Here is a 23,896-nt window from a genome sequence, read left to right on the forward strand (position 1 = left end):
ACAAGACCAGCATTTGAGGTTGAAAAGTATCTAAATTTTTTTTTTTTTGTTTCGCTAGATAAGACACTTCTTCCTCGGCTTGGATTGTTTAGAGCCCTTTGAAGCTGCATTTTGGAAGTTCAAACTCAGGGGCACCATAGAAGTCCACTATATCCTGAGAGAAATCCTGAAATGTTTTCCTCCAAAAACACAATTTCTTTAAGCCTGAAGAAAGAAAGACATGAATATCTTGGATGACAAGGGGCTGAGTAAATTATCTATTTCTCTCCATATAGTGGACTTCTATGGTGCCCCCGAGTTTGAACTTCCAAAATGCAGTTTAAATGCAGCTTCAAAGGGCTCTAAACGATCCCAGCCGAGGAAGCAGGGTCTTATTTAGTGAAATGATCAGTTATTTTCCAAAAAAATATATTATTTATATACTTTTTAACCTTAAATGCTGGGAGTTTTCTGACATACCCTAACTGTCTTGAACAGGAATACGCAGAGTTCAGGCAGAGCTAGACAAGACGAGCATTTGAGGTTGAAAAGTATAAAAATTGTCTTTTTTTTGGGGAAATAACCAATTGTTTCGCAAGATAAGACCCTTCTTCCTCACCTGAGATTGTTTAGAGACCTTTGAAGCTGCGTTTAAACTGCATTATGGAAGTTCAAACTCTTGAGCACCATAGAAGTCCATTATAAGGAGAGAAATCCCGAAATGTTTGCCTCAAAAAACACAATTTCTTTACGACTGAAGAAGGAAAGACATGAACATCTTGGATGACAAGGGGGTACCTGTACATTTTTGTTCTGGAAGTAAACTCGTTTAACATTAAAATTGTTGTTCTTTGGGGGTTTGAATGTAAATTTGAGACCAAGTTTGGGAAGTTTTGCATTTTTGTACAGTCAGTTATTCTTCATTCCTTAAAGTTCTCTCTCATCTGGACCTTTGTGTCAATAATATGACTTAAATTTAAGGGAGAAGTTCACTTCCAGAACTAAAGTTTACAGATAATGTAGTCACCCCCTTGTCATCCAAGATGTTCATGTCTTTCTTTCTTCAGTCATAAAGAAATAGTTTTTTTGAGGAAAACATTTCAGGATTTCTCTAAATATAGTGGACTTCTATGGTGCCCCAGAGTTTGAACTTCCAAAATGCAGTTTAAACGCAGCTTCAAAGGGCTCTAAACGATCCCAGCCGAGGAAGCAGGGTCTTATTTAGTGAAATGATCAGTTATTTTCCAAAAAAATATATAATTTATATACTTTTTAACCTTAAATGCTGGGAGTTTTCTGACATACCCTAACTGTCTTGAACAGGAATACGCAGAGTTCAGGCAGAGCTAGACAAGACGAGCATTTGAGGTTAAAAAGTATAAAAATTGCCTTTTTTTTTTTCTTTTTTTTTTTATAAATAACCAATTATTTCGCTCGATTAGACCCCTCTTCCTCGGCTGGGATCATTTAGAGCCCTTTGAAGCTGCATTTAAACTGCATTTTGGAAGTTCAAACTCAGGGGCACCATAGAAGTCCATTATATGGAGAGAAATCCTGAAATGTTTTCCTCCAAAAACACAATTTCTTTAAGCCTGAAGAAAGAAAGACATGAACATCTTGGATGACAAGGGGCTGAGTGAATGATCTGTTTCAGAGTTTCTCTCCATATAATGGACTTCTATGGTGCTCAAGAGTTTGAACTTCCAAAATGCAGTTTAAATGCAGCTTCAAAGGGCTCTAAATGATCCCAGCCGAGGTAGAAGGGTCTTATCTAGCAAAACTATTGGTTATTTTCCAAAAAAAAATTACCATTTTATATACTTTTAACCTCAAAGGCTCATCTTGTGTAGCTCTGCGTGAACTCTGTGTATTCTGGTTCAAGACAGTTAACGGGGTCGAAAAACTACCATCTCATCCGCCACCTTCAAAATCGTCCTACAAGGACGTTTGATCTTCTTTGCAGGCTTGTGCACAATTCAGAATTGAATTGAGAATGACTCCTAAATTCCAATTCAATTCTTGAATTTGAATTGAATTTTTGCTAGATTAAGACCCTTCTTCCTCGGCTAGAATTGTTTAGAGCCCTTTGAAACTGCATTTTGGACGTTCAAACCCAGGGGCACCATAGAAGTCCACTATATGGAGAGAAGCCTGAAGAAAGAAAGACATGAATATCTTGGATGACAAGGGGCTGAGTAAATTATCTATTTCTCTCCATATAGTGGACTTCTATGGTGCCCCCGAGTTTGAACTTCCAAAATGCAGTTTAAACGCAGCTTCAAAGGGCTCTAAATGATCCCAGCTAAGGAAAAAGGGTCTTATCGAGCGAAACAATTGGTTATTTTCCAAACAAAATTACTATTTATATACTTTTTAACCTCAAATTTTTGACCTACCCGAACTGTCTTGAACAGGAATACACAGAGTTCAGGCAGAGCTAGACAAGACCAGCATTTGAGGTTAAAAAGTATCTAATTTTTTTTTTTTTTTTTTTTTTTTATTAAATAACTGATTGTTTCACTAGATAAGACCCCTCTTCTTTAGCTGAGATTGTTTAGAGCCCTTTGAAGCTGCATTTAAACTGCATTTTGGAAGTTCAAACTCTGGGGCACCATAGAAGTCCATTATATGGAGAGAAATCCTGAAATGTTTTCCTCCAAAAACACAATTTCTTTAAGCCTGTAGAAAGAAACACATGAACATCTTGGATGACAAGGGGCTGAGTAAATGATCTGTTTCAGAATTTCTCTCCATGTAATGGACTTCTATGGTGCTCAAGAGTTTGAACTTCCAAAATGCAGTTTAAATGCAGCTTCAAAGGGCTCTAAATGATCCCAGCCGAGGAAGAAGGGTCTTATCTAGCGAAACAATCAGTTATTTTCTAAAGTTCTGGATTTTGAAGGACAATTTTGAAGTTGGAGAAGAAGATAAGAACACTCCAAACTGTCTTGAACAGGAATACACCGTTCAGGCAGAGCTGGACAAGACCAGCATTAGAGGTTAAAAAGTATATAAATTGCTATTTTTTTTTTTTAATTTTTTTTTTTTTTAGAAAATAACTTGGCTGGGATCATTTAGAGCCCTTTGAAACTGCATTTAAACTGCATTTTGGACGTTCAAACTCAGGGGCACCATAGAAGTCCACTATATCCTGAGAGAAATCCTGAAATGTTTTCCTCCAAAAACACAATTTCTTTAAAACTGAAGAAAGAAACACATGAACATCTTGGATGACAAGGGGCTGAGTAAATGATCTGTTTCAGAGTTTCTCTCTATGTAGTGGACTTCTATGGTGCCCCAGAGTTTGAACTTCCAAAATGCAGTTTAAATGCAGCTTCAAAGGGCTCTAAATGATCCCAGCTGAGGTAGAAGGGTCTTATCTAGCAAAACTATTAGTTATTTTGCAAAAAAATATTACAATTTATATACTTTTAACCTCAAAGGCTCATCTTGTGTAGCCCTGCGTGAACTCTGTGTATTCTGATTCAAGACAGTTAACGGGGTCGAAAAACTACCATCTCATCCGCCACCTTCAAAATCGTCCTACAAGGACGTTTGTTCTTCTTTGCAGGCTTGTGCACAATTCAGAATTGAATTGAGAATGACTCTTCAATTCTTGAATTTGATTTGAATTTTTGCTAGATTAAGACCCTTCTTCCTCGGCTAGAATTGTTTAGAGCCCTTTGAAACGGCATTTTGGACGTTCAAACCCAGGGGCACCATAGAAGTCCACTATATGGAGAGAAGACTGAAGAAAGAAAGACATGAATATCTTGGATGACAAGGGGCTGAGTAAATTATCTATTTCTCTCCATATAGTGGACTTCTATGGTGCCCCCGAGTTTGAACTTCCAAAATGCAGTTTAAACGCAGCTTCAAAGGGCTCTAAACAATCCCAGCTAAGGAAAAAGGGTCTTATCGAGCGAAACAATTGGTTATTTCCCAAACAAAATGACTATTTATATACTTTTTAACCTCAAATTTTTGACCTACCCAAACTGTCTTGAACAGGAAAACACAGAGTTCAGGCAGAGCTAGACAAGACCAGCATTTGAGGTTAAAAAGTATCTAAATTGCTTTTTTTTTTTTTTTTTTTTAAATATAAATAACTGATTGTTTCGCTAGATAAGACCCTTCTTCCTCGGCTGGGATTGTTTAGAGCCCTTTGAAGCTGCATTTAAACTGCATTTTGGACGTTCAAACTCAGGGGCACCATAGAAGTCCACTATATGGAGAGAAATCCTGAAATGTTTTCCTCCAAAAACACAATTTCTTTAAGCCTGTAGAAAGAAAGACATGAACATCTTGGATGACAAGGGGCTGAGTGAATGATCTGTTTCAGAGTTTCTCTCTATGTAGTGGACTTCTATGGTGCTCAAGAGTTTGAACTTCCAAAATGCAGTTTAAATGCAGCTTCAAAGGGCTCTAAATGATCCCAGCCGAGGAAGAAGTCTTATCTAGCGAAACAATCAGTTATTTTCTAAAGTTCTGGATTTTAAAGGACAATTTTGATGTTGGAGAAGAAAATAAGATGGGAGTTTTTCGAAAACTCCGAACTGTCTTGAACAGGAATACACAGAGCTCAGGCAGAGCTAGACAAGACCAGCATTAGAGGTTAAAAAGTATATAAATTGCTATTTATTTATTTATTTATTTTTAGAAAATAACTCGGCTGGGATCATTTATAGCCCTTTGAAGCTGCATTTAAACTGCATTTTGGAAGTTCAAACTCTTGAGCACCATAGAAGTCCATTATATGGAGAGAAATCCCGAAATGTTTGCCTCAAAAAGCACAATTTCTTTACGACTGAAGAAGGAAAGACATGAACATCTTGGATGACAAGGGGGTACCTGTAAATTTTTGTTCTGGAAGTAAACTCCTTTAACATTAAAATTGTTGTTCTTTGGGGGTTTGAATGTAAATTTGAGACCAAGTTTGGGAAGTTTTGCATTTTTGTACAGTCAGTTATTCTTCATTCCTTAAAGTTCTCTCTCATCTGGACCTTTGTGTCAATAATATGACTTAAATTTAAGGGAGAAGTTCACTTCCAGAACTAAAGTTTACAGATAATGTAGTCACCCCTTGTCATCCAAGATGTTCATGTCTTTCTTTCTTCAGTCGTAAAGAAATAGTTTTTTTTTTTGAGGAAAACATTTCAGGATTTCTCTAAATAAAGTGGACTTCTATGGTGCTCAAGAGTTTGAACTTACAAAATGCAGTTTAAACGCAGCTTCAAAGGGCTCTAAACGATCCCAGCCGAGGAAGCAGGGTCTTATTTAATGAAATGATCGGTTATTTTCCAAAAAAAAATTACAGTTTATATACTTTTTAACCTCAAATGCTGGGAGTTTTCTGACCTACCCAAACTGTCTTGAACAGGAATACACAGAGTTCAGGCAGAGCTAGACAAGACCAGCATTTGAGGTTGAAAAGTATAAAAATTGTCTTCTTTTTTTTGGGAAATAACCAATTGTTTCGCTAGATAAGACCCCTCTTCCTCGGCTGGGATTGTTTAGAGCCCTTTGAAGCTGCATTTAAACTGCATTTTGGAAGTTCAAACTCTTGAGCACCATAGAAGTCCACTATATGGAGAGAAATCCCGAAATGTTTGCCTCAAAAAACACAATTTCTTTACGACTGAAGAAGGAAAGACATGAACATCTTGGATGACAAGGGGGTACCTGTAAATTTTTGTTCTGGAAGTAAACTCATTTAACATTAAAACTGTTGTTCTTTGGGGGTTTGAATGTAAATTTGAGACCAAGTTTGGGAAGTTTTGCGTTTTTGCTGCACCCAGTTATTCTTCATTCCTTCAAGCTTAATTTATACTTTAACTATATATTTTCTTGACCAATAGGTACTGCACACCTCAACACAAAGACTTTGACGACCTGGAAAGAAAGTACTGGAAAAACTTGACGTTTGTGTCGCCAATTTACGGCGCCGACATCAGCGGGTCCCTCTACGACCCGGTTAGTCACCCTTAATGTGATTAGTGTTTGAAACAAAATTTAGTCTTTTTTTTAATATTTTACTTCAGTTTAAGCAACAAAATTGTTTGTTTATGGTTTTAGTTACTGTAATAACTCTAATGTTTAGTCATATGCATGTGTTTATGATGTTTTTTCTTCATAAGGACATTACGGAGTGGAACATCGGCCATCTGAACACACTTCTGGACATGGTGGAGCAGGAGTGTGGGATTGTCATCGAGGGCGTCAACACACCCTACCTGTACTTTGGCATGTGGAAAACCACCTTCGCTTGGCACACAGAGGACATGGACCTCTACAGCATCAACTACCTGCATTTCGGCCAACCAAAGTCCTGGTGAGCATCCCATAGTTTACTATATGTGACCATGGACCACAAAACCAGTCATAAGGTTAAATTTGACAAAACTGAGATGTATATATATAATATGAAAGCTCAGTAAATAAGCTTTCTACTGATGTATGGTTTGTTAGGATATGACAATATTTGGCCGAGATACATCTATTTGACGATCTGGAATCTGAGGGTGCAAAAAAATCAAAATCCTGAGAAAATCACCTTTAAAGTTGTCCAAATTAAGTTCTTAGCAATGCATATTACTAATCAAAAATTACATTTTGATACATTTACAGTAGGAATTTTACAAAAAATCTTCATGGAACATGATCTTTACTTAATTTCCTAATGATTTTTGGCATAAAAGAAAAATCTATAATTTTGACCCATACAATGTATTTTTGGCTATTGCTACAAATATACCCCAGCAACTTAAGACTGGTTTTGTGGTCCAGGGTCACATATAAGCGTGTTTAGTTGAGTTCAGACGATTCAGAGGAGTTTGTTGGCCATTTTTAACACTTGAATTAGAAAAACTGATCAAGTCTGAACAGATTTCGGCAGTGTTTTAGCAAAAAGTAACTTTTCTATGTATGGGTCTTGTAAAAATATGATGGTGCTCCATTTGGGTGTTTTATCATTTTTAACATTTTATACATTTGAATTACTTACAGTAAAAATAATAATTAATAATATAATTTTATTCATATATTTTAGGAATAAAATGTGTCTTTGGTGTAAAATATTCTGTTGACATAATACAATATAACATTACAAACATTAATATTTTGTTCAAATATTTCCATATCTGAATGGTTCATGAAGCATTTTGCATTACTTATAGTCATCATAGTTCACATTATATCTTTGTTTTCTCTTCTTGTGCATTCAATATATTTGTGTATAATAAGAATTTTATTAATATATTTTAGGAATACATTTTTTATATGGTAAACAACTTTATGCCGCAAATGCAGTGGAAAACATTAATATCTATTTAAAATATTTCCGTTTAATATTTATTCAAATATTAATATTTATTTAAATATATTATTCAATTATTTCCATTAATATTTAGTAAAAATATTTATTTATTTATTTTTGCTTGCGCATTCAATAAATTTGTTTACAATTGTAAATTTGTTAATATATTTTAGGAATACATTTTTTATATGGTTAACAATTTTATGCCACAAATGCAGTGGAAAACATTAATATCTATTTAAAATATTTCCATTAATATTTATTCAAATATTAATATTTATTTAAATATATTATTCAATTATTTCCATTAATATTTAGTAAAAATATTTAATTATTTTTGCTTGCGCATTCAATAAATTTGTTTACAATTGTAAATTTGTTAATATATTTTAGGAATACATTTTTTATATGGTAAACAACTTTATGCCACAAATCCAGTGGAAAACATTAATAACTATTTAAAATGTTCCATTAATATTTATTCAAATATTAATATTTATTTAAATATATTATTCAATTATTTCCATTAATATTTAGTAAAAATATTTATTTATTTTTGCTTGCGCATTCAATAAATTTGTTTACAATTGTAAATTTGTTAATATATTTTAGGAATACATTTTTTATATGGTAAACAACTTTATGCCACAAATGCAGTGGAAAACATTAATAACTATTTAAAATATTTCCATTAATATTTATTTAAATATATTATTCAATTATTTCCATTAATATGTAGTAAAAATATTTATTTATTTATTTTTGCTTGTGCCTTCAATAAATTTGTTTACAATTGTAAATTTGTTAATATATTTTAGGAATACATTTTTTATATGGTAAACAACTTTATGCCACAAATGCAGTGGAAAAAATTAATATCTATTTAAAATATTTCCATTTAATATTTATTCAAATATTAATATTTATTTAAATATATTATTCAATTATTTCCATTAATATTTAGTAAAAATATTTATTTATTTATTTTTGCTTGCGCATTCAATAAATTTGTTTACAATTGTAAATTTTTTTAATATATTTTAGGAATCCGCTTTTTATGTGGTAAACAATATTCTGCAACAAATGCTGTCGAAAATAATATTTTGTTAAAATATTTCCATATCTGAAGGTTTATAAATAATTTCGCATTACTTGCAGTTAAAACGTCATCGCAGTTAAATTATATTTATTTTATTTTATTTTCTATATTTTAGGATTTTTTTTTTTTTATGTGGTAAAACAATATAATTTTACAAATGGTGTGAAAAACTAATATTTTATTAATATTTCCGATACTTGAAGGTTTTATAAATCATTCGGCATTACGTACAGTTAAAAGTCATAGCAGTTAAAATTATATTATATTTTTGTATTTTTCGTGTGCGTTCAGTAACTTTGTGTATAATTATAATTTTATTAATATATTTTAGGAATAATATTTTTATATGGTTAACAATATTCTTCCACAAATGCTGTTGAAAACATTTTTATTTTGTTCAAATATTTCCATATCTGGAGGTTTATAAATCATTTTGCATTATTTACAGTTAAAACTAGTCATCGCAGTTAAAATTATATTTCTTTTCTTGTGCATTAAATAAATTTGTGTATATTTATATTTTTTAAATATATTTTAGGAATATTTTTTATATGGTACACAATATTCTGCCACAAATGCTGTCGAAAAACAATAATATTTTGTTAAAATATTACCATATCTGGAGGTTTATAATTCATTTTGCATCCATTACAGTTACAATTATATGTTAGTTTTCATTTCATGTGCATTTAATAAATTTGTGTGTAACTATATATATATATATATATATATATATATATATGCATGCAAACATTAATCTTTTGTTAAATATTTTCATTTCTGGAGGTTTATAAATATAATTTTGCATTACTTGCAGTTAAAACAAGTCGTCACAGTTAAATTGGTGTATTTTTCTTTTCTTGTGTGTTCAATAAATGCATATAAATATATATTTTTAAAATATTTAAAATATTTTATATGGTAAACAATATTCTGCCACAAATGCTGTCAAAAACATTATTTTCTTCAACTAATAAATGGGGGGTTTATAAATCATTTTGCATTACTTACTGTTCAAGTCATCACAGTTAAAATTATATATTTGTTTTCTCTTCTTGTGCATTAAAAAATTTGTGCATAAATATAATTTTATTAATATATTTTAGGAATTAAATGTTTATATTGTAAACAATATTTTGCCACAAATACTGTGTAAAACTAATATTTTATGAAATATTAAAAATCGATTTTTATGTGGTAAAAATATGCCACGAATGCTGTGCAGAACATTAATATTTTGTTCAAATTTTCCATATCTGGAGGTTTATAAATAATTTTGCATTACTTGCAGTTAAAATTATATATTTGTTTTCTCTTCTTGTGCGTTACATTTTTTTATTAATATATTTAGGACTAAAATTTGTATTTTGTAAACCATACTCTGCCACAAATTCTGTGGAAAACTAATATTATATTTAAATGCTTCTATATTTGAAGGGTTTATAAATCATTTTGCATTACTTAGTTAAAACTATTTTATTAACGGATTTGTTTTAAATGGTAAACAATCTTATGCCACAAATACTGCCGAAAACATTACCATTTAGTTCAAATATTTCCGTATCTGGAGATTTATAACTCATTTTGCATCACTTACAGTTAAAACAAGTAATCGCAGTTAAAATTATATTTGTTTTCTTTTCTTGTGCGTTCAATACATTTGTGTGTAGTTATATATTTTTAAAAATATGTAAATATGGTAAACAGAAGTTTATAAATCATTTTGCATCACTTAAAACAACACATCAGTTAAAACAAGTAATCGCAATTAAAATTATATTATATATGTGTATTCAATAAATGTATGTATAATTATACAGTTTTAAAATATATTTTAGAAATCTGTTTTTATGTGGTAAACATTATGCCACAAATCCTGATGAAAATATTCACATTTAGTTAACTTATTTCCATATCTGGAGGGTTTATAAATAATAATAAATAATTTTGTATCACTTACAGTTAAAAACAACTCATCACAGTTAAATTACGTTATTTTTGTTTACTTTTCATGCGTATTCAATGCATTTCTGTATAAATGTATAGTTTTAAATATTTTAGAAATTAATTTTTATGTGGTATTATGCCACAACTTTTTTTCAAAAACTTTTTTTTCAATATTTTTCAACTTTTTTTTCAATATTTTCATAACTGAACGTTTATAAATAATTTTGAATTACTTATTATACTATTATTTTGAATTTTAAAATGACATGTTTGCTTTCTTTTAATATGTTTCTTTTTTATAAACGTGTGTATAATAATTTAAATATATTTTAGGAATAATTGTCTCATTTCTCAAATGCTTATAAATACCTTTTTAAATAATTTTGCATTACTTACAGTTAAAAACAAGTCATCACAGCTAAAATTGTTTTTTGTTTTTCTTTTTTTAAAATATGTTTTAGAAGTCATTTTCAATATATTTTATATCGGTTTGGTTCAAGATTCAAAAGAGTTTATTGGCCTTTTTTGACATATGGACTGGATTAAAGTGAATAAGTGTAATACGAGTGATCAGATTTGGTCATTTTGACAGTATTTTACCAAAAAACACTGACGCTGGCCATATATGGATCTTATGAAGAAAAAAATTGCAGTCCATCAGTTTGATTGACATTTAGGCCCAATAAGTGTCTCACAAACTAGATTTTATGCTTGATTTTACAGCACCAACTTGCCGTGGGCACAGTATGACAGAACTCAAATGAAAATCTGCTTTCAACCACTTGGGGGCGCTCTTGTCATTCACATCGCCTTTAGACATTCAGAATGATGTCATCGTGAAAGATGAATCATGTGACCTGTGCTTTGTCTCACTGTATCCCGCTCTTGCCGCATTTATAACGCACAACAGGCTCTCTATAATGGAGCCAGTCGTTTCAGAAGCACTTGGTTGTGAAGTAAATCCTCTAGAGCATCGTTAGGGATGATGTACGTGAATGAGATAATGTTTGAAGTAAATGTGGCATGCTTTTATTAAATGGATGGAGGGATGAATGTACATTTGAAATCAAGGTTTGGACAAGAGGAATGGAGAGTGGTCGACTAAAAGATGTGAAAAGCATAGCATCCCTTGATCCAAATCATAATGGTATTCCGTTAGTTTGTTTGCCTGAAGTTCAACATGACTTTTCCTCTCCGTTCTTGCGGAGAGCAGCTTTAATACTGAATCCCGAGGTTCAGAATACACAATTTTCCGGCTGGGCGTCTTCCCTGTGCTGAAAGAGTTCAAATAAACATGCTTTTAGTGTCCTTTTTTCCCCACATGCGAGAGTTTTTTTCTTCACTTCTTCTTTTTATCGCATCCCCCTTGGCTCTCGTGTTGTATCTTCTCCCTGGTGTATCCCCTCATTTTTTTCCCTCTTTCGAGAAAGATGCAAGTGTGTTTTGCATACTTGCGCACTAGTCCTTGATGCCCTTGGCTTGTGTTGTCTTAAAGAAACCCTGAACGGAGCGTTCATTAGACGCAGCTGTTCTGTCAGTATCTCTGACTATATTTCATCCAGCTGTGTGTCTTGTATCTTTTAATCAAGCTGGAAAGCAGTAGTCAATCAAGGGTGTTTTGTGCCTTGATGTTTTGGCCAACTGGCCAATGTTGCGGAAACTTTAAAGTGAACAACGTCGGGGCTTCAAAACGTGTGTGAGATGAAAAGCATAAACGAAGGTAGGAAGTGTACGCAGTAAACAGTGTTTTGTGCACTTAAAAATTCCTAACCAATAATCACAAACAACTAGGAAAGTCTTTGCAATGAATTGGTCACAAGTAGGTATTAAAAATAGATCAGCGATTGAATTGTATTTATTATGTCATAGAAGATTGGAACAAACCCTTTTCAGTTGTTCGGGATTGTAAACAAATTTGCGTTTCATAATAAACTTTCTTTTGTCAAAAAGAGAAAAAAGCACACAGCCAACCATTTTTTTTTTTTGTACCAAAAATGGCTCTTTTAAGGTTTTTTCTGTCAAACATCAGTCATTTTTATCCTCAGAATTTAGTCAGAAGAACAGAAATACGCCAGTGTAAATGTTACACACACCAATGCATAAGTTACAGCCGCATCGGTTTCTTTAAGGACAGAAGGTCTCCAGAATTGAACACAGCTGAACCAGCTAATCAAGGTCTTACTAGGCATGCTAGAAACTTCCAGGTGTGTTGAGACAAGTTGGAGGTAAACTCTGCAGGACACTGGCCCTCCATGTTGTTTTTTTTTTTTGTTCTTCCCAGCTACCAATTTCAACAGAGACCATGTAACATAAGAGTCTGCATGTAAAAATAATGGTTCTGCAATGAAAACCCTTTAGTTCCCTGATCAAAAGATGTGGGAAACCTAAAACTGTGAATAGTAGGGATGCACCGAAATGAAAATTCTTGTCCAAAACCGAAAAAGAGGGAAACCAAGGCAGAAAGCCGAAACACCGAAAGAATTATGCCAATTATTAGTACCATTGCATTTATGGCTATGACTGTGTACTAATTTTACTAAAATCAAGGCATTGCAATTGCATAAATTAATATTAAAGTTTCAAAGAATAAATCAGTGATATTAATTTAAACAATTATTATCAATCAAGTATTATATTACTTAAATAACATATACATATATTTTACTGCCTTTGTTTAAGTTGTTTAAATTTTTATAACACATTATCTTGTGGATCCATCAGTTCACATTTACAACTCTACGTCTTTCTCTTCCAGCAGGAGGCGCTGTCAGAATGGTAAACAAAGCAGTGCAGCAAATGACTTTGAAACGTGCGGCGCTCATATTTATTCAATGGGTAGCCTTTTGAAGTTTCATCAAATTAAGAGCTTTATTTAAGCCTTTCAAAAAACAACCCTTACACAATAGTAGGGGACTAAATTAATATCAGCATATGAAGTATAATCGTCTCTCATTGCCTCTGAGAGAATGCATGTCAGATGCTGAAAGCACTGTCAGTTTTTACTTTCACTTTGACATATTGCGCAGTTTTCACGTTGCTTGTGTGATATCCATCGGCTCACCTCCACGGTTTAAAACATAAATATTTATAAAAATACAGTATATAGAAAAGAAATATCTTTAAAATGTTGTGACGTAACACCAACGTAAAGCCATTGTTTTTCACTCACTGAAGCGCAATGCGCCGATCTCTGCTCTCATCACTGGCTGCACGCACGACTGCAGACACACCCCTCTTGAAACTTCAGCATTACAAGTTTTGCAAATCGCTATCCATAGGTCTTTCTCAGATATACTGAAATACGTCCACACCGCAGACGTGTTGCTTCAGACAAGCATGTGCAGGCTGCAGTTTCTGTTTGCGTCAACATACTGTTTCGGCCGTGTTGTTTCGGTGATGAGTCTTTCTTTAAAACTCTTTTGGGCCATTTTCGGCCGAAAATTTTCGGTGGCCGAATATTCGGTGCATCCCTAGTGAATAGTGAATGCAAATGCAAGAGGTAACATCAAGGACTCCTCATTTGAAAGTTGCATTAGGGCCAGATTTAATGCTAGTGCTTGACGCTTGTCTCTGTGGAGTTTCTGATTTATGTTGAAAGGGCCGTGGCATGTTTTTGGGTCACGCTCTGGTAGGCACAGGTGTCCAAACGGATAAGGGTGCAAAACTGTGATTCTTTAAGAGGTCTTGCGTGAGTCTTGCTTGCTCTCTTGAGTATCTTTCCGTCTCCATTTCTTCTGTGTCCTCATATCTCTCTGAAGTGTTAGCTCTTGATGTCTCTAGCTAAGCATTCTCTCTTTCTCCCGCTCTCCGGAGGCCTTATCTCAAGTTAACTTTCCGCATAGCGGAGAAACGGCAAGACTCGTGCTCGGAGAGGGAAAAAAAAGGAAAGAGGAGAAAATTTACTCACCCTTCAACTCGGCTTAATACAACTATGCGTGCGCTCGTCCTCCCCACCCAAACACCCCCTTCTGCTTTTGAAATTGAATCCGTTTTACTTTTCTGGTAATTACAGTATGTTAAAGTGTGTGTGGTAGCTGTTTGCCTAACCCTCTGTTCAGCCACTGTGAAATTAACTTCATTCGCCTCCAACTCTCCTCCCATCAAAGTCATAATTCTCGCCGCCTCCTGAGATCTAGTGTCAGATTCTTAAAGATTGCGGAGTGGCCCAAAGTGGTGCGCACGCTGCCGGAAATAATCGCTGAGAGAGGGAGTGCCACAGCCGAGGGGATAGCTTGATACTTATTGCTTGTTTTCTTGTTCTTGTCCTCTTCGAGATGATGACAAATAAAACCTTTACGCCGCCGGTGGCTGGGGCGCCGATTTGCAGGTAGGGGGTTTGCGTTGCCGCCGTGGGACTAGGGAGATATTGCATCTGGGAAGTCAAGTACAGAATTGTTTCATGGACCGTAAACAAGGTAAATGGGATGCGTTCCTTAGATACGCCCAAGCACCCGTACACTTGTCTCAAAAATCTCAAACGGTGTTTAGTAGGCGCTTTATATTCATTTTGAGTTTACGGTGGTGCTAGAACAACCTCAAGAAACTGGAGGCCTTCCCCCAAGTGGGCGTTTCCCCTCACACCAAGTCAAGCCCCTCAGATTTACCTTGATTTCTGGTGCCCCCAGTGAGATTTTCATCAATATTTGCCTTCCCCAGACAGTCCCTGATCGAATAGCTTCTGCAACCTTTGGTTGCCAGATAGAGTTACTGTCAGCTTGATCTGGTGGGGTTAGTTGGGTGTAAAGATACTCCTCCTAGCAGGAAGCATACGTACCCTTATTACAGCCGCCCATCAGATCAGCTTTTATCTGCAAAAAAAGGAAAGAGCCATCTAATTATTATTGATCTGTGGTGGCACCTCAAACACCAAATTGAATCTACTCGCGCCAGTGTCCTCAGAGTTCGGGTGCTTGTGGCCAGCCGTTCGATTTCCCGATGACTTCGTCTTTGGTGTTTCAGACCAGTTCCCAGTACGTGCAGCAGTGCACCTCACTGTGGGAATCGATTAGCATTCATGTTGCAGGTGGAGGCTATTCAGTGTCTTGTGCTGTTTTGTAGTTTGGTTCGTTTGGTTCATTTGGTCCGGACCAAAAAGGAAAATATACACTTGGTCCTGGTCCATTTAGTGTTCACACTGGCATTTTTGACAGCGAGCATAAAGATACCAAACCTAAAAGCATAGTGATACATTCACAACCTCGTTGCTCGGGTTGAGTGACACATTTTGTGATGGAACTCACCGAACCACTCAAACAAAAGGAAAAGGTGCATTCAACTCGATCTGCTCAGCGCTGCTTTAAGTTGAATGCACCTAATGCTGTCTGCTGGAGTAAGAGTGCTCATTGTTGCGTGTATATGACTTTATTTTCACCTCCTGCAAACTCACAAAGAGCTCATAAAAGGCACTTTACACCGCTTGTTCCCTTCATGAAATCATAATGCATAGCGTCACATCTTGTCATTACTTCCTGTTTTAGGTTCATTTAGAAGTATTTGGTCTGCACCGCACCAACATTCATTTGGAAGCGGACCGAGATTTATCTTTTTAGTCTCGGCCCACTTGTTTGGTTTAGATGGCAATCAAATCGTACTAACAATGCAATTGCACCAGAGTTCGTTTTAATCGAACCAGATATGACACCCTTAGACACTGTATGAAAGTTTCAAGTAGTCCAACTCTAGTCTCAAGATCCCTGCGTGCTCGGATTTGGTCTTAAATGTTTTTGATTGCAAGAATCAATCTTGCGTGAATGGTTGCTACCAATGTAGAATTTTATGAAAATGGGAACAGACTACGAACTAGCAGCTTTCGCATCCAAATTTTCATCTCCATAGATCAGGGGTGCCCAAACTCAGTTCTGGAGGGCCCTGCAGGGTTGCCTCAACACACCTGCCGGGAAGACTCTAGTATGCCTAGTGAGCTTGATTAGCTGGTTCAGGTGTGTCTAATTGGGGTTGAAGCTAAACTCTGCAGGACACCAACCCTCCAGAACCTAGTTCTTGTTCCCGTTTGGTTAGTGCATAGAAATGTCAAGCACTTTCCGTGCCCATCCCTCTTTGTTTTCCCCCCCCCATGATTCTTGTACTTTCTCTCCTGTAACTTTTCAATAAAAGCCACAACACATTGTGAAATAAAACAAACCTCTTCTTGTACATCCCATCAGCTGCATACAAACACAACCCTTTAATCCGTCCACTTGGTATTCAGTTGACTTCCAGACGATCCTGCGCTTGTGTGGAGAAAACCACTGCTGTGAAATTGGCCTGTGTTTAACTAGAAAGTGGCACTCGCCCATAAAATCCCCGTTTTCCCTCATGGCGCCAGTAGAGAGCAGTGTGACGCTGTACAAAGCTCGTTTCCCCTCATTGTGGATGTGTGATTTGCAGCCGGAGCCCAAGGGAGGGTGATGCACCGGATTTACATTCGCGTTCGAGGCCTCAGGAGGGTTTCGGCTCTCCGGAAACTTGAGGAAATAATTAGGCTAATACAGACAATGTCAATAACAACGTCAAGCGAATTGAACCTTTAGCGGCTCAGAAGATATTGTGGTGCTTCCTTCACCAGCGAAATCATTTCAAATTAAGCAGCACTGCACAGCACAGCCTGTATTAGCATTGCACGCGTTTGAGCCGATTAGCCGAAATAAATTGTCCCTCGCGCAGTAATTTTCCAGGCTTTGTCTTGGTGACGTTTGAGTACTTTGTCTTTAAACTAGCCTGTGACTGGTGAATGTGAAATAGGGGTGAAATGTTCTCTCTGTGTTTCATGTTTTTTCGAGGGCCGTGTGATGATCAGAGAGCGGTTCTCACAGAGGCGTCTCGCTGCGCGTCCCCCCAGTGCCTTTCCCTCTTGTCTTTCCCATTGATCCCATTAATTGATCTCGGTTTTTTCCCTCTTCACCGCAGGTATGCGATTCCACCCGAGCACGGCAAGAGGTTGGAGAGGCTGGCGCAAGGTAAGACCTCACATCCGTTCGTTAGCTTGACTTCATGTAGAAAGGGAACGTGGTAGGTTAGCCGATCAAAGCGGAGGTCATTTACATATAGACATCTTAAAGGAAAAGTAGCGGAAACGGGAATAGTTAATGGTGAAAACTTGTTCTCTTTTTGTTCCAAACTTTTTTGTCTTATCTGTAATGCAACAAATATACACACACATATGAATATGCATCATTCATCATTCATTCATATGTGAATAAAAAAAAAAGAACAAATAAAATTTAAAAGTTTATAAAAATATATATATACACATATATACTTATATTTTGTGACTTTTGAAACATTTTTCAAGTTGAACGATAAATTAATCTGAGGAATATTTCGCAAAATTTCTCAGTTTGTTTTACGGAAGGACTAAAGTCTGGCAGGTTTGAGTAAATAATAGTAGTTGATTATAGGATGAGCTATTCCTGCCTAAAACAGGGAAAATCCTGTTCCGCGGGTCTATTCCTGCCCCAAATGTCACAGACGAAACACCGGCGTAATCCTGACTGAGGTGCGAGTCGGCGCTGGCAGAAAATCCTCTTGGCACCTCCCGAAAGTTTGCGGTGCTGTCTAGGAAAGCCCTGGCGCCTGTCTGTGGTTGTGTGGATTAGGAGATGTGAAGATGTTTGTGCGTCTCAGAGATCTGAGGCTGCTGTACTTCAAAACCAAACCGTAACCCACATACACACACAAGAAAACACACTCCCGTCCGCCTTTAACAAACACTACACTTTAAACCAAACAACAAACGCTCAAACCAACGCCAGGTTTTCATTGATCCGCTCTGAGAACAGACCTATTTATAAACTCAAGCAGCTTCTTGACCGACTGATCTTGGATGATTATGATCAATTATGTTTGTTTTTATTCTCACTGAGATGCAATGCACTTAATAAGCCTTTATTAATATATAGGGCTATGCAAAGGGCCTTTTGTCTCATCTTTTTAGAAGTCGGTGAGCCTTGTGAGTCTTAAATATTTTTTTTAATACTTTTACTAAATATAAATAAATAAATACTATTTATTGGCATTTCTAATAACAGAAAAAAAATGCAACGAATTACGATTGTAATATGTATTTTATAATAATGCATACATAAATGTAATTTATATGTAAAATGTATATAAAAAATTAATTTGCAATTAATTTGTTATATTAAATATTTTATTATATTTTCTAAATATTCTCAACTTTTATTTAACTTTAACTAAATATATGGTGTTTTCTTTTTATTTATATTAAATATTTAAAAAATGCTGCCTACAATTTAAAATGTGTGTAATACTACATTTAGAAAATTCTAAATTAAATTTAAGATTCAATATTTTGATGAATCACTATTAAAATATATGTTTATAATTAAAAATATATATATTTCTTTTAAATCATGTTCTTCCACCTTTTCTTTATAGAGATAAATTCAAAATATTTTTGGTCATATTACTTTTAATTATACTTTTTGTAAATGTAATATTTTATTTGTAAAATTATTCATTTATATATATATATATATTTATTTGTAGATTGCAATATATATTTTATAAATACAATTTTAAAATATTTTATCTTTTAAACTAAAATATTAATTTTATTTATATTTACTTTTAATATATAGTGTTACTTGTATTTATATAAAATGTTAAAACAATATTATTCTTATTTATTATTTATACATGTAATTTATTTTAATATTTATAATTAATTTTTAATGTGATTTATTTTATTATTTATATAAAATATATAAATATTATATAAATATTAAAATTTTATTTTCAAATGCATTTAGAATAAATTTAAGTGTCAATATATTTGATTTAATTTATATAAAATATTTTAACATTGTATTTTATAAATTTTTTACTTTAATTCTGGTTTATATATTATTTTATATTTATTATTCTTTCTATAAAATTTTAACATTTTATAAATTGGACATTTGAAATTTTCTTTAATTTTAAGTGTTATCTTATTGATGAATTGATTGCAATATATATTTTTTAATTATAATTAAATTGTAATTTATTTTATTATAAATAACATTTAAAAATATTTAATCTTTTAAATGTAATTTATTTTAGTATTTATATTAAATATTTTAATTTATAAATATTTTAAATTAATTTTTCAATGCAGTTAATATAAATTTAAGTGTTAACGTATTATTAGTTTATTTGATTACTTCAAATGTTGACTACTGTGTGTGTGTAATGTGTGTGTGTGTGTGTGTGTGTGTGTGTGTGTGTGTATATATATAATATATATATAATATATTTATTTATTTTATTTATTTTAAATTGTATCATACATTTTTAACTTTAGTTCTTGTTCATATGATTCATTATTTATTTTTATTTATATAAAATATTGAAATATTTTCTAAATATTTCAAATGTATTTATTTGAATACATTTACAGTAGAAATTCAGTGTTAACGTCTTTGATATCTGTGTGAAATGCATAAAGTCTGAGTCAGAGAATATAGTGTGAGTCTGTGTTAAATCTTTCTGTGAAGCCTCTAATGGTTTATGCAAAACTCCTGTACTTCATATCTACGCATAAAAGCGCATCAATTCACAGTCCATCGCGTCAGTCGCCTGGTTTTTCAGCGTCATCTGTTAACTCTGCCTTAAAGGACGAAACAAAGGCAGTCTGGGCACTTCAACATAAATGAACGACACAAACGCACCTCGAGATCGTTCTCCTGCTCTTCTAATGCTCTCAACAAATGACTCCACGTCTGACGATGTATTACCATCAGTCGGCGTCTCAGTTGGACGATCCTCTCTCCAGCTCCTGAAGACGTCTAATGTGGTTTTGAAAGTGTGTGGCCTCTTTTGAAGTCATATACCTTGAGTTTAACTGAGTTGCTGCTCTCTTTTTGTATATATATATATAATTTTTTTTTTTTTTTTTTTATTGTTAATATATATGTATTTATGGTTTGCGAGTCAAATTTTTATTTATATTAAATTTTTAAACATATATTTATTGTTAATATGTATTTGTTTTGCAGGTCAAATTTTTATTTATATTAAATTTTTAAACATATATCTACAAACTGTATTATTTTTTTTTCTAAATGTATTGTTTTATTTGATTATTGATTATTTGTTTTAAATGTTTTATCTTTTTATATATATATTTTTTTTTGTTTGTTTTAATGTTTTGCACATTATTGCAGATAATTTTTTATTCATTTTATTTGTATTTTTTTTTATCATTTATAAATCATTTATGTACTATGTAATTTTTTTACATCCATACATTATAGATATAAACCCAATATTATAATTATATGTACATTTAAAGCTTTTATTTGTTTTTGTGTATATATAAAAAAAAATTTTTTTTTTTATATTATATTTTTTTTGAACATTCATTATACAGGTAGATATAAATCCAATATTATTTTATATATATATATTTTTTTATATATACTTAGATTTATTTAAAATTATATTTGTTATTTTTCCATTTTATTAGTATTTATTAATTATTTTATAAATGTATAACAATCTTTGTACTGTGTATTTATACATATGTATTATATACATTTATTTATATATATATATATATATACACACACACATACACACACACACATTTATATCTACCTGTATAATGAATAAAAAATAAAAATACATATATATATATATATATATATATATATATATATATATAATTTTTTTTTTTTTTTTTTAATAATACTCTTAAATATTATTAGGATTATTCATATGAAATATTTTTACATATTTAATATTTTTGAATACAGCATTTTTGTTTACATTGAACATTTACAGTGAATTTAAGTGGTAACATGATGTTGATTCATCTGATTTCTGTCTAAAACTGTTCAAACACAGGTTTTGTGCACAAACACACTTATTCGCAACGTTACCGAAGAACATTGAAAGAAGAGACACGAAGCTTTACTTGTTTTAGCAAGATCTTGAAAACAATAGTGTGCTAAACCAAGGAAAATGGCTGACAGATGGACATACCGTCAAGTTAGTGTGGCAAAAGTCGTCCGCTAAGTGAAAATTACCCCAAATGTGTCATATTTAATCCGGTAAAGCCACTTAATGGTCTGTTGGCTAATGATAGAGGGCGCGTCTGAATCCCGCGTCTCAAACGTGGTGTTTGCGTTGTTGTGGCGTTTATCAGACGTTTGGGTCGTGTGGTGATGACCCTTATTGTAGTCTGTGGGCAGGAATGAGGAGACGATTATAATAATTAAAGGCTTTCAGCGTGATTCAGCGCGCGGCTGATGTAGTGACCCCTGGAAAACCGGAAAAACCGCCTGACGCGCACAGCTTTTATCCCACAACCTCCAAACCTGTGATTAGACGGGACGCGCGTAATCGGTGACTCTCGCTTTACTGGATCTACAGATGAGTTCAGTCTAGTGCTGCTGACGCCATGCTAACCGCTAACGTTCATGCTAAATGCCTGATGTGGAACAGGAAACTCGAGTTAAAGTTGATCTCAGTAGTTTTGCGTTAGCATGTTGCTAATGATGTTACAGGCTTCTGTATAAACAGACACAGGACACTGTTATATTGGGTTAAAATGTCTATTTTTAACCTTTTAATGATATACAGGTGCTGGTCATATAATTAGAATATCTTCAAAAAGTTGATTTATTTCACTAATTCCATTCAAGAAGTTTAACTTGTATAATGTATACATTCATTCCACACAGACTGATATATATTTCAAGTGTTTATTTTGATGATTATAACTGACAACTAATGAAATCCCCAAATTTAGCATCTCAGAAAATTAGAATATTCCTTGAGACCAATACAAAGAAAGGATTTTTAGAAATCTTGGCCAACTGAAAAGTATGAGCATGTACAGCACTCAATACTTAGTTGGGGCTCCTTTTGCCTGAATCACTGCAGCAATGTGGCGTGGCATGGAGTCGATCAGTCTGTGGCACTGTTCAGGTGTTATGAGAGCCCAGGTTGCTCTGATAGTGGCCTTCAGCTCTTCTGCATTGTTGGGTCTGGCATATCGCATCTTCCTCTTCACAATACCTCATAGATTTTCTATGGGGTTAGGGTCAGGCGAGTTTGCTGGCCAAGAACAGGGATACCATGGTCCTTAAACCAGGTACTGGTAGCTTTGGCACTGTGTGCAGGTGTCAAGTCCTGTTGGAAAATGAAATCTGCATCTCCATAAAGTTGGTCAGCAGCAGGAAGCATGAAGTGCTCTAAAACGTCCTGGTATACAGCTGCGTTGACCTTGGACCTCAAAAAACCCAGTGGACCAACACCAGCAGATGACTTGGCACCCCAAACCGTCACTGACTGTGGAAACTTTACACTGGACCTCAAGCAACGTGGATTCTGTGCCTCTCCTCTCTTCCTCCAGACTCTGGGACCCTGATTTCCAAAGGAAATGCTAAATTTACTTTCATCAGAGAACATAACTTTGGACCGCTCAGCAGCAGTCCAGTCCTTTTTGACTTGAGATGCTACTGACGCTGTCTGTAGTTCAAGAGTGGCTTGACACAAGGAATGCAATGCAATGACAGCTGAAACCCATGTCTTGCATATGTCTGTGAGTAGTAGTTCTTGAAGCTCTGACTCCAGCTGCGGTCCACTCTTTGTGAATCTCCCCCACATTTTTGAATGGGTTTTTTAAAGGCCTTTGCAGGTGTTTTGAGTTAATCAGCTGATTAGAGTGTGGCACTAGGTGTCTTCAATACTGAACCTTTTCACAATATTCTAATTTTCAGAGATACTGAATTTGGGTTTTCATTAGTTGTCATTAGTATTAATTATTATTCTGATCATTTCAAGCTATTATATAATAATATGAAACTAATTTCACAAAGTAGTTACAATTTTTTGTTGTTTTTAGTATTATTAGAGGCCAAGCACAGAAGGTGCGATGGCACCTATGGAAATCGTTGGCGTTCTTCTTATTCCCCTTCTTCTGTTTCTTCCGCTCTTGAGTCTATGGCAGCCTATAAAACCACTTGCACCTCAAGTTTGGAGCCTCTAACTCAAACTCTCTAGCGCCACCACTTGTCCAAAGTTTCACTTTATTTATGCTTATTACTTTTGAACCATAAGGCACAGAATCTCTGAATGAGCACCAAAGTTCAAAAGTCGTAAGGTTTAGTTTTTTTCTATTCTTAATTGTTTCAAAAACCTACTTTTTTCAACTCGTTCTAGACGGTTTGTCTGATTTTCGCCAAAATTGGCTCGGATCATCTTTAGACCATGCTGGCAAAAAGTTATGGAATTCAAGTTGATAAGTCAAACCGTTCTCCAATAACGTGCAAACAAATTCTACAAAAAAACATGGAAATGGATGTGAAGCTATATCTCTACAATGGTTTGGCGTATTGAGACCAAACTTGGTGTGTGTTATAACAAGCATGACCTTTGCTCTTGAGTCTATGGCAGCCCATAAAACCGCTTGTAGGAAAGTTGTAAAATTTGGCACACTGATAGAGGACAGTCTCAGCATTAACCACCTTAAGTTTGGAGTCTCTAACTAAAACTCTCTAGCGCCACCACTTGTCCAAAGTTTCACTTTATTTGTGCTAATAACTTTT

At 34.0% G+C, this 23,896-nt stretch overlaps 1 protein-coding gene across 1 annotated transcript in view; it reads left to right on the forward strand.

Annotated features, from left to right (window-relative positions):
* LOC141338951 (lysine-specific demethylase 4D-like) overlaps window positions 1-23,896 on the forward strand; it is an 86,810-nt gene that overhangs the window by 18,903 nt on the left and 44,011 nt on the right. The window contains exons 4-6 of the mRNA XM_073844563.1: window positions 5,838-5,952; window positions 6,117-6,310; window positions 17,247-17,296. Coding sequence (XP_073700664.1) covers window positions 5,838-5,952; window positions 6,117-6,310; window positions 17,247-17,296 — 359 coding nt within the window. The remainder of the gene's footprint in view (window positions 1-5,837; window positions 5,953-6,116; window positions 6,311-17,246; window positions 17,297-23,896) is intronic.

Source organism: Garra rufa, chromosome 7, assembly GCF_049309525.1.
Source record: "Garra rufa chromosome 7, GarRuf1.0, whole genome shotgun sequence".
Taxonomy (NCBI): domain Eukaryota; kingdom Metazoa; phylum Chordata; class Actinopteri; order Cypriniformes; family Cyprinidae; genus Garra; species Garra rufa.